The sequence below is a fragment of the Hoplias malabaricus genome, chromosome 3, assembly GCF_029633855.1.
Source record: "Hoplias malabaricus isolate fHopMal1 chromosome 3, fHopMal1.hap1, whole genome shotgun sequence".
Taxonomy (NCBI): Eukaryota; Metazoa; Chordata; class Actinopteri; order Characiformes; family Erythrinidae; genus Hoplias; species Hoplias malabaricus.
Genome location: NC_089802.1, coordinates 59574386 through 59586561, shown reverse-complemented (window position 1 = coordinate 59586561; position 12176 = coordinate 59574386). Strand labels below are relative to the sequence as shown.

The 12176-nt window shown below is 39.7% G+C and overlaps 1 protein-coding gene across 6 annotated transcripts in view; it reads right to left on the bottom strand.

The window, feature by feature from the left end:
* Positions 1-12176, bottom strand: part of evi5b (ecotropic viral integration site 5b) — a 60770-nt gene that overhangs the window by 12086 nt on the left and 36508 nt on the right. For 5 of the 6 annotated variants that reach the window (XM_066663099.1, XM_066663102.1, XM_066663100.1 and 2 more), the window contains 7 exons: positions 11815-11847; positions 11030-11182; positions 10064-10195; positions 9593-9733; positions 8312-8470; positions 6639-6785; positions 6188-6283 (listed from right to left, as the gene is read on the bottom strand). In XM_066663099.1, coding sequence (XP_066519196.1) covers positions 6188-6283; positions 6639-6785; positions 8312-8470; positions 9593-9733; positions 10064-10195; positions 11030-11182; positions 11815-11847 — 861 coding nt within the window. The remainder of the gene's footprint in view (positions 1-6187; positions 6284-6638; positions 6786-8311; positions 8471-9592; positions 9734-10063; positions 10196-11029; positions 11183-11814; positions 11848-12176) is intronic. The other variant, XM_066663104.1, reaches the window with a different exon arrangement.

Sequence of the window (12176 nt, the reverse complement as noted above, 5' to 3'; positions counted from 1 at the left end):
CAAGTGCTAATGGTGCAGCATGTTTTTCGTTACTCCTAATGCCTTGGGGAGACGCCTAGCTGCGGTGTTAAACCGACACGCACAGGAGCTACACATGTGGTGTTTACCATCAACACATCTGCTAAAGCAAAAGTCAAAACACACACAACCTCACCAACCTGGAAGGCTGAGAGACCCCACTATGCACCTAGTACAAATTCTGGCAGCCTGAAATAAACAAAACAAAACAAACAAACAAACAAAAAAAGTGGGAAGTAGAGAGGCATGGATATAAAAGAAAAAAGGGAAGAGGAACACCACAAGGGTGGCCCCCTGAGGTAAAGAGGTGAGATCTTTAAGATCAACACACACACACCCTAACAGTAGGGAAGGGTGTTTTCAAGTCCTGTGGTCTGCAGTTAGGGCACGGCTTGCATATTTCTGATAGGCCGGAGATGTAGGATCTAAAGTAGCAGCTTTCTTCCAGGAATCTGTGTTTTTTCTGAGGTTCTCTCTCTCCACCCCCAGGTGCCAGTGATAAGACAGCGGCAGTTAGCAGACTTCCTTACGCTCAGCTGCACAAAGTCAGCAGGTGGCAGGCTGTGGCCAGGGATGTCAAACGGCTTTAAATAATGGCTTCCTCACTTGAAGCACCCCAAAAAACACAGCCCTCAAAGCCACTGCATAAAGTCCTTTATTAATAAATAATAATAATAATATATATGATACTAAATACACTAAAAGTAAATACTGACTCCAAGCTATGTTTTAGAAGCACGAAGGATAATTAAATAATCTGGAGATTTCATCATGCATTTCCCCTCATTTGTTTTATATTTCTGATCTACATTGGAATTTAGGTTCAGAAGAAAGTACAGTGTCCTTGTGGCCACATGGACCAGTCTACAAGCCTCTTCTCTGGCACCCAGATGGTGGAATGAACTCCCACTGGCTTTCACTGTCTGGACAGCAGACTCTCTCGCAGTCTTCGAAAGCCTTCAGAAAACTTTTCCAGTTATTTAAATGAGCACCAAGTATTTGTTGAAATGGATTATATTTGAACTTGCTCTGTACTTAACTCAAATCTTCTTTCAAGGTGAGAGTACATGGGTATTGTTTTATATTGCACCTATGCTGTGTTTAATTCTCTATTTTCTGCGGGCCTAATCATCACTTTTTCGCTTACGGACTGACTTAACTCCTAATGATGAAACACACTTGCGCGAGTAGGAACTGTTAGTTCAGCCGTATTTCACAGAGAGAACTTAAGGTGGCGCTACTACACCACTATACCGTCTGTTGTTAGTTCAGCCATAGAAATGTATGGTATTCTGCTGTCTGCAGGCTCTCCCCTGTCCCAATTCTTGCCATAAGCCCTAAATCCTTCACTGAGGAGTTCACTTTGATGATGTTGTTGAAATGTGAGCAGAAGGCATGAGGGTTGAAGTGTTCAAGGGGTCAGAGAGTTGAAAGCTGAATTGGCGCGCTACTTCAGCACTGAAGGTCCACCATTACTGGAGCCTCGAACAGAAATGTGTTGAATGTTGTTGAGGTAATATTTATCATAGTCTCTTCTTTATGTTTGGAGAATGTTTCTGTGACCCAGCCTTTTGTTTTCTACTATATATTTAACAAACAGAAAGTCATCTTGTCTGTCCCTATAACGACACGAATACACGGACACATCTCACCGTTACTGACTTTCTGACGAGTAAATTACATCTGCACAGCTTTTTGTTTAACTTTAACCATCCAGAGATTCTGTCCATTTTCGTGTAAAGCCAGAACACCAGAGTCAGGTGTTACTCAAAATAAACTGAGGCTGTGAATTTGTTACAGCACCATTTTATCAGTCAGACCCTTATAGAATCTAAGTCAGTAATAAATATCTAGTTCCAGTGATGCCCTGTTTCTTTATCTAGTATAGATTACTTGGTTGATAAAATGTTATGGTGCTTGTTTTTAGAAATGTTCAAAAATTTTTATGTTATCTTGTTGGTTTCTGGTAAACGAGTTGTCATCTCAACACTCAATCTTCAGTGGTGGTATGAACAATCTTCAGTGGTGGCTTTCCATGACCAAACACACACTGTCAGCATCTGACAAAAACTATTTTTGTAGTTTGTGATTATTTGTTATCATTGTAAAAAAGACATGGATATGAAGCACCAAAGCTTCTCCAGACCTTCCATTGACAAGAGTATGTATTTTGGGCTTTTCTGTTTTTGAAATGCCAGAAAAACCTCTGTGACAATTGCTATATGGCTAATGGCAGTCTGGCTAAACTAGGCATGCCTAGTTGCTCTTTGCTCTTGTTTCTAGGTGTCAGCACTGGCCCTGTTCTGGCAGTGTTTAAGCTCAAATATGTTTTAGACTATAAATTATTTGTACTAGCTGGAATACAAACTTCAACCAGACACAAAGCACTTTTGTAAGCTACACTAAAGAAGAGTGAATGCTACATACCAGAAATGTAAGTGTACACCATGTCTGAAATTTAAATCAAATTTTTGTTTAATATATTAAATGTCTAATTTTATAAAGTAGTTAAACAGAGGTAGCTGATTTTTGTTAACTTTAAATTGTAAAACAATGACTGGTTACTCTAAAATGGTTATGTATTTTCAAATATTGAAGCATTGGGGCTGGGCTACCCAGAACTGTTGATCACCCCTCAAAAATGTCAGCAGTTATCAAAGCATTTTTAAAGTCTCTAAGACTGTCGATCTGGCATTTTTATGTGCTTCTATCCTCAACTTTTCAGTCAACATGTTACATTTTCACACCCTTTTAATGACTTCTGATTGGTTTTATGACCAATCTCTGGTCTTTAATGTGGTTTCCCGGGCCTGATTGGTACATCCCATGTGGTTGCCACAAACACTTTGCTACCAACTCTTCTTATAGGTGCCTAGCAAACAGTACACTTCCAAATACATGTGCTCCTCCTATAGTACTTCTGAATCACATTCAATCCAATAGTCCTTCAGTGGTAAGGCAAATTATACATATTTCTGGTCCTTAAGAACTATTGTCCAACACAGTTAAGACTTTTTATGGTTTAACACACCCAGTTCAGCACAAGAAAGGATTACTACATAGCTGAGAAAAGAAACTCAATACCTTTCCGGTACTGAAAAAAAACTACTTCAGAATGGTACAGAGTGTAACATACAGTTCAAAACTAAATTTCAATATAGTGAATCTTATAAGCATCACTAAGCCAGCAATCGTGCTTATTTAAAAATCCAGAATGATGATAAGCTGTCTATATTCTATATGCAGGTTAGTACGCCAGAATTTCTTTGTTAGTTTTATCTGTTGAGATCAACAAATACACACACCAAAATCTCACAGTTTTTTGTGGTTTAAGCCATAAGCATCCAGGGGTTGTTATTTAAAATAAGGTCTTCAAAAGAATGTATCATTCATCAATCAGCATTTCAGTCAAGGTATTATTTTCTGTATAAAGAAATTGGAACTTCACCCAGTACAAACATCTGATGACCTGAAGCAGAGACATCACTGAACTTCACAGGGTAGCGGTACTTGGATTGTGTAACACTAGCCTAAGTCAGTTCAAGTTTACTCAAGTTTTTCCACTTCATATTTGAAAACATGGTTTTATTCAGACAGAAATCGAATGAAATTAGAGTTCTATTTCTAGTTTTATTTGTGAATTCTTAAAAGACATTCTTAATCATTTTAAAGTGTTTAGACATTATATTTATTTTTAATAAGTTGAAAACAGGTATTATTTTCCTCTGACAAATGTGAAAAATAGGGTAAATGTGTGTTCAATAAAAGAGTAAATCAAAGAATATTCATTGACCTATTAGCATTCCATTCATTTTTTTTTCTGGTGCCCTTATTGGCTGTGCTTTGTGACTAAGCTATAAAATGATGCAGCAATGGAACAGAAAAGAGGCGCAATGCAAGTGCTTCACTTTGCATCAGAAATGGAGCAGAAACCAAACTTGGTGATTATTTGATCAGTACCTAGATGGGGAAAATCCTGTGCAAAGTATTCTTGTTCTGGATATCCCCGTTGGCATAGTAACAGTCAAAACCTACAGGGGCCACAACAATATGTTTTGAGTGAGTGTATGTGTGTGTGTAAATGTATATACACATTGTTGCCGTAAGAATGCAAGTACTGCAGTCATTCTTCCATAAAACATGCAGCAGTGACTAACCCAGCACTACTGCTGCTGTTAAATCTCTGTCTTATGTTTCACCTTGTGCATGCACAGCAGTAAAGCAAAAAGACAGCTTTGATTCTAGCTCAGTAAGTATGTAAACCTGATAGGAAGTGGTTTCGCATATGGTAATGAAGATAGCTGAGCTGTGGTCTTAGTACGGTCATGCAAGCAACAACTTTACCCTACAGCGAGAGGTGTAAAGACATAAAAAAAAAAAAAGAAAAAAAAATTAAAGTACTGTTTTCGGTCAGCAGAGTGTCGCTGATGCTAAAAGTGAGATGGCAAAGGACTACGTGTGCTGAACATTGTTAGCAACCGTTTTGTTGTGCAGCAAAACATTTTTGCCCATAAGTAGAACAGTAAATATATTGTACCTAAATAAATCAGCGTAAGCAGAAAGCAAGGCTGCTAATGTTAGGCAAACCTGTAGGTTTATTCTGAAGAGTATCTTTCCAGAAAAAATGAAACTTCTCTGAGGTGAATCATACCACCTTTCTACAGACAAATTGAGCTGATATCACTTTGTAGTATTTTCCAGCAGTGGGCCATGTGTCCTCAGTGTGGGTGAAACGGGAAGTAAATGAGTTTTTGACGTATTGTGGCTTCATGGTTTAAAGCCTGTACTGGTTAGAATGTGGGCCCCTGTAATTAAGTTACATGAAATGAATACATTTACCTAAAAGCCCGGCATATGCTGTGTTCTAATAGTCTAGGAAACTCTAGGTTTCTCACTAAGAATAAGCCTGAGCTATCTGGTACATACTACGGCTGAAAGGGAAATTGCATATCCCTCATAAACTCAAGCACAAGCACAGCAGGTCACTTTGGAGTAGCATTCTTTTCATTTTCATTCCAACAAACTCCATGTCAGGCCTTTGAGCAGATTTAACCCATTTGGTAAACCATGGTCTTGTTCCCACAACCATAAGTGCACAAAAACTGTGGCTAACCAAAACCACAGTTAGATCTCAGCTCTGCAACAGGATGGCATTGCTTCAGCAAAGTCTGCCTTGCAGCAAACAACACAATAACATTACATCAATACAGGTAACTGGCACATGATTCTAAATAAATAAATAAACAAAAGTGTACACATAGTACACAGAACACCCAGTCAGACGCAGCCACTCTTCAGAGAAATAATCACAGACCCAGTTGAAATGGATTGTGTCTAATTCTAATACAACTTGCAGTCATTCTAAACACATTGAGTGTGTCACCACATCATAACGGTAGGGTGAGTGTAACATTGAGAATGCTTTGCTATCATTTGCCTCCCACAGGAAGGATGGTCTCTTATCTTAGGGCATATAAGGTACTTACATGAGACAGATTTCAGACTAAATGATTAAATCACTTCATTCCTCCTGCTAGGGAAACTACATTCTACTTGCAGCATTTCCTACTAATTGATGTACACACCATACTACGATGTACTGCATCTCAACCAACTCCCCACATCAATCTCCTCCTGAAATCAAGGCTGATACAAACCATTCCTGTGTAGCAAGCATGTGGGAACGTGTGTTTATACATATCCGAAACTATTCAAAATTTAGTGTCACCACAAAATGCAAAAGTCAAAAATAGGTGGTTCTTTCCTGTTGAGGAATTGCATTCATCATAGTTATTGCGGTTATTCATTGCTTATTAGATTTGAAATGTGAAAATGAAATCTGTACAGTGAAATCTGACCTCTGCAATGAACACACACACACACCTGAAGTTGTAGGCGGCTACCCTTGGCACCCATGGAACATTTAAGGGGTTAGATGCCTTGCTGAAGGTCACCTCAGCTGTGGATTTCTCTGCCAGTTGTAGGGATCAAATGGGTGAACTTCCAGTCCCAAGCCTTTTTCTCTAATACCTTTGGCCAAATGCTCTCAACTAGTAGATGGTGACACTGAAGTGTGCAATCTAAGAACAGATTTCACCCCTACCATACAGAAATAATACCTGTACAGTAAGCATCTGCCTTAAAGTAGAGCTTTAACAGTGGTCTGTACCTGAATCTCCAGTTCAGAGATTTGCTGTTGAAGCTCAGCCATGGCAGCTATGTTATCAGCTTCTCTCAGTCTTACTGCCATCACCTCTTCTTTATTCTGAAAATGAAAAAGAACAGAAACAGTGGGGGGACAGATAGGGGATTAATAATATCTATCTGTTACAGAAGTTTAAAACTAAACCCACTGGTTCCTCTTCACATTACTGGATATTTTGATTGTGGCCTTTGATAAGTTAACTTTTACTGAACATAGACATGATGAAACAGCATGACACAGGCAAAGTTAAACTGCCTCTGGACAGAAATTGGGTGTGATGACCGTCTTCAAACAGGTCAGAAATGATTTCAGTGTTTTTAGCCTTTATTTCATCACCCTGTAGGTGTATAAACTTTCCAAGCCTGACCACGTGATGGAACATGTCTGCAGTAAATAAACGAGGTGGTGTCCTCACCTTGCACTCAATCTCAGCCTGTTTGCGCTTGGCCTCCTTCAGCTCTGTTTGTAGCATTTTATTCTGACTGGTCATGATTTGCAATCGTTCCTGCAGGCTGCGTGCATCCTGCTCTGCTCGCCGCAGCTGGTTACTGTGGATCTGGTTCTGTACACACACAAAAAAACACCAAACATCAAAGTTTACACATTAAATGTGGTTCTGCTCAACACGTATTCTTCCTTTACTAAGAACTGACCTAAAAGCAGAGACAGAACACGAGGACAATAACTTCGAAAGCAGCGCTTTGATGTAGGTCAACAGTTCATGAAACACACTTGTGAAGAACAGCGCAAGGCAGATGTGAATAATGATCATTATAAAGGGTTGAAAACCCTAACCACAATGATCAGTTAGCATTGCCTGCACAAGGAAAGATGCTGAAGTCACGGAGCAGTAAATTACCAAACTTTTATTAAAAAGAAATTTAAGTTTATTTACTTTACAAAAGATGACTCATCAGGCACACCTCATTTCTACAGAAACATAGGTTCAGAAAATGACACACAAGAACCTAAGACCATATATGAGACCTAAGACTATATTTCCATTATGTATATATATATAAAAAAAATGGCTGAGTGTTCCATCACTGAAGGAAATATACATCAGAAACACATGCTGAGTCAGATCTTACTCATTCATTCATTGTCTGTAACCACTTTTCCAGTTCAGGGTCGGGGTAGGTCTGGAGCCCACCCGGAATCACTGGGCACAAGGCAGGAACACACCCTGGAGGGGTGCCAGTCTTTCAAAGGGTGACATATATACACACACACACACACACCTATGGACACACCTAACAATGGACCGCAGGAGGAAACCGGAGCACCCGGAGGAAACCCACGCGGACACGGGGAGAACACACCAACTCCTCACAGACAGTCACCTGGAGTGGGACTCTAACCCACAACCTCCAGGTCCCTGGAGCTATGTGACTGCGACACTACCTGCTGCGCCACCGTGCCACCTTACTCAGATCTCAGTCAAATCTCAAAAAAGTAGCTGATAAGAAAAAGGATAATACTTCATAACTTCTAATATTATTAAAAAAAAAACACAAGTCACTGGAAATACTACAACTATAGCATTATAAAGAAAAATTATAAAATCATTACGTCCTAGATACACAGTTTAAAAAATATTTCAGAATACATGAGAAAAAAAACACAACAACACATGCAACCAAACATCTCTAATGCACATGAGAGGTGTGGTGATCTAATTATTCAAGCAAACATCAGAGATCATCAGGGATATATACAATCACATAGGATTTGTATTGTGAATAATGATGTGCCCTGTTACATTCTTAACAACACTGAATAAACTCCTTAATCAACTGTGGCATTACAGGACACACACAAGATGCTGCATAGCTTACAGTTTAATCTCTTCTTTTGTAAATAAATCTGCATCTACACATTTGCTGTATACATTTAGTGAACTCAAAAGAAAAAAGAACACTGGGGCTTCAATGTGATAATGAATTCAATAAATGTGGTGGTGAAGCTACAGATTGACCTTGGTCACCCCCTAGTGGTTACTAACCTCTATAGGTACAGTACAACATTTAAATCAGAGCGCATGTGCTGTAGCGCGTGTGTGTGTGTGTGTGTGTGTGTGTATTTGACCTGTGTCTCCAATTCCAGCATCCTCTGCCTGGTCTCTCTGAGCTCAGCCTGTGCCTCTGCCTCTCTCAGTCTTACACTCATCAGTTCATCCTGCAGTTCACTGGCTGCATTCTTCCGCGGGCTGTCCTTCCAGCGACCAGCTGTACGGGCCAGGTGCCTCTGCAGACGAAAGCATTACATTAAATTAAGTATAACCCAAATCACATCTATGAAAGTAACTGTGCTGGCGTGCAGTTTTCATGCCTTTTCTGGGCAAAGATATTTCCAGCTATGAGGGGAAACCTAGAATCTAATAGCTATTAAGCACATTTCACAAGCTTAGTGTAGTCTTAGTCTTAGTGTAAGTTTAGGCTTATAATGACATACATAATGGTAAACACCATATAATACATACAGAAAAGTCCCCAAGGCACCCAAGAAAATGACAACTTCTGTATTTATAAAAATAAATTGCTGAATATATTAACACACAGAGCTGTGTTTATTATTATACAGCATTTAACATGGCAAAAAAAATGTACTACCTAACCATAGACCATAGACTTTAATGTTGAATTTTCTTTTTACATTTTTTCCAATGGTTAAAGAGTAGGGGTGGGAGATATTAGCTAGAAATTCAGCTAATAGTTCTTGAAGTTGAAGTGCTGGAACGTAGCGTAAATGTAAGGACGATTCTGACAAGGGCCACATTGTGATGGTTATATGACTACCCAAGCATCTCCAAACAGCAGGTCTTGTGGCGTTCCATGTGTGCAGCTGATAAAACCTATTAAATGATGTTCAAAGAAGGACAACTGGTGTGTGTGGGGAGATAATTAGCCCATCTGGCCCATTCCTGCTCAAAAAGTTAATGTTGTGACTGAAAGTAATCAGAACACACAGTTTGTCACAGCTTGTGGTATGGTACTCTAGGCAATGACCTGTTGGGAAACTTTGCATCCAGTCATTCATGCAGATGTTAATTTTGACACGTACTACCTGTCCAAACATTGTTAGAGACCAAGTACATCCCTTTATGGCAAGGGTAAAAAAAAGCAGTGGGCACTGCAAAAACTGCCTGGCTTGAGGAGCATGACTGTGCACCGTGCAACATTTAAGATCTGAAGGATCTGTTGCTTTATCTTTGTGGCAGATACCACAGAAGACTTTTAGTGGTCTGGTCTAAAGTAGGCAGATGGTTTTAATGTTATGGCTATTTAGGTATGATTCCTTTCAACTGTGTATGACTGTCAGCATCCTAATATGGGACACCTAAAAGTGTGTGTGTGTATGTATATTTACCTGCCAGTGGTCCTCCAGATTTCTGACCTGCTGTCTGAGCTCTTTAAGGCCTGTCATAGCCTCAGCCTCTCTCAACTTTACACCAATGAGCTCCTCCTGCAGGCGAACCACGTTGTTCTCGTCCGGCAGAGACATATTTCTCTGCAGCACAAAAGAAATAAAGCAAGCACACTCTTATTAAATATGGCTCTGAAAAGTTCTTTGTTAGTACCACTTTTATTTTTCCCTTAATTTTATTATGTGACATTTCTCTGTTTCAAAGTCAGGTCCTGCATGGCCTTAGCCCTACAAAGGAGTGTTTTTACTTTAATAACATTGGAAATGTAACTCATTAAGGCCTTCATAATTTGCTGATGAGAAGAATAAATTGAGTAGCCTACAAAACTCAGCTGAGCTGTAATCCTTTACACTTTATCTTGATTTTGTTTGTAGACAACTGAGATTGCTCCACTTCATGGAAATCAAACTCACCTTTTCCATATCAAGGATTTTGTCCTGCATCTCTTTAAGAGCACACTGGGACTCAGCCTCCTTCAGTCTCGCATGGACAAGCTCCCTCTCTAACTGCAGAATGAACTCCTCGGAGTAGCGAGGGTTTCCCTTCTACGTGCACACACAGGGAAGAGCCAAAGTCTGTCAGAGCAAATGCATCAGTTGTACCAAGGCACAGATTGTTAAATAGCAGACTTTAATCGAGATATCAACAACTAGCATCAACACCAAAATTCAACCACCATCACTGCTGAATTCATCTTCAAAGACAAAAACAGGCAAACTGTTCCACCACCTTGTGCTCCCAACTGTAAAAACTCCTAAGTCATTCATATATAATGAGGTCTCAAAACACCCTCATGTAAAACAGCACTTTGCAAGCAGCACATTGCACATTAACTGGTGGTGTCAGTGTTGAGAACAAGTGTATAAATAAATGATGAGATATAATTCTGCTTCTCTGGTGAGAGCAAACATGTCCAGGACTGTGCACCTCGCTAACACTTTTCACTGCATTATCTGTCAGCTCAAATACATATACACAAGGACTTTAACATATTCAAGCACACAAAGGACTCCTACACGTTACTCTCTCTTCTGAACAGGATCAAATGTCCAGGATCACCAGATAGCGCTGTATATAATCCCTGCTGTGTTAAAAACATCCAAAAAGAGCTTGAAACTTTGTTTTCCTTTTTGGTCTATACATAAACCATCTCATGGGACTAGACTTTCAGATTCGCTCATTCAATCGCTAATTTTCAGCCGGCTAAACATTCAGCACAAGGGGGCGCCATTAGAAGTCAAAAAGCTTTTGATGCTTCATAAGCACCGTGCTTTGCATTAATGTGTGTGTCCTTGCTTCCTCAGTGTATTTTCTCCTGGATTCGCAGGCTCAGAGCAGTCCTCCTGTCCAGGAGGAGGCACTGTGTGATCTGTCCTTACCGCAGGCTGTTGCTGCTGCTGTTGGAGCTGTCTGATGGTGCTTTGGGCCTGTTCCAGCAGCGCACTTGCCTCCTCGCTTTGCTGTTTGACCGTGGCCAGCTCCCGCTTGACCAGGTAATTCTCCTCCGCCTCCTGAGCTCGCGTCACCTGACCCTGACCCGGCCAATCATGGACAACAGGCGGGATGAACCAAGGAGGGAGTGGTGTGAGGGGAGAGGTAGGGAATTGGGGAGAAATATATCTAAATGTGGAAGGTCTGGAGTGCCATCATGCTGTTAGCAGCTGTTCTAGGTGATTCTGGTTAGAAATTTTGCTTTATTAATATATACATTTTTTTTCTTTATTTATTTTTTGGCAGACAAGTGATTGTCAATGGGAGTGAGATTTAGAAGTCATCAAAATCAGTGGCCAGGGTTAAAATGTAATGCTTGTTTTCCTGAATCTACAACGAGCAGGTCATATTTGGTTAATATAATCGAGATTCACTCAGATTACAATTTATGGGGATCTCAAGCATGCAAAGCAATAGAGCAATATGGAAAATCTTAAAGGAAGAGGTATAGCTCTGTGTATTTGGACCCATGTCAGTTGATTTGGTTGTTTTGGAATTATGCAAAAGCATATGAATGTATTCTGTATCATGCAGAAGCAAATTTTCAAACCCTAAAAACATTCCAAATCAAAATCCACAGATATCCAAATAGGTGGAAAAAATAAAAAGGCAAATACTGTCTATCAATTTAAAGGTGGAAAAAAAGTGACTGGGAAGAGTGTAAAGATTATACCTGAATCAATCTATCTGCCAAGGAAGCACTTTCCTACGAATAGAGAAAATCCATAAAGGAAGGCATAGAGAGAAAAACCAAAGGATATTTCAACAAAGAAATGTAAAAACAACAAAAGTGATTTCTGGAAGAAAACTGTCCTTCATCCTCCCCGTATTTAAGGCTGTACATTTTATACAGAATTAAAAAAGTCTGTAAGATAGAAATATGAACACAATGACTCTATAGGGGTTGCTAAACCGATTTTAAAACAGCCTAAATAGAGTGGGGCGGAAGAAGAACGGGGTTTTTGAGTATTGATGCCGTGATATGGATGTGTCATAAGATGACAGATGTAACAAAGCAATAGTGATGCTAAAGTG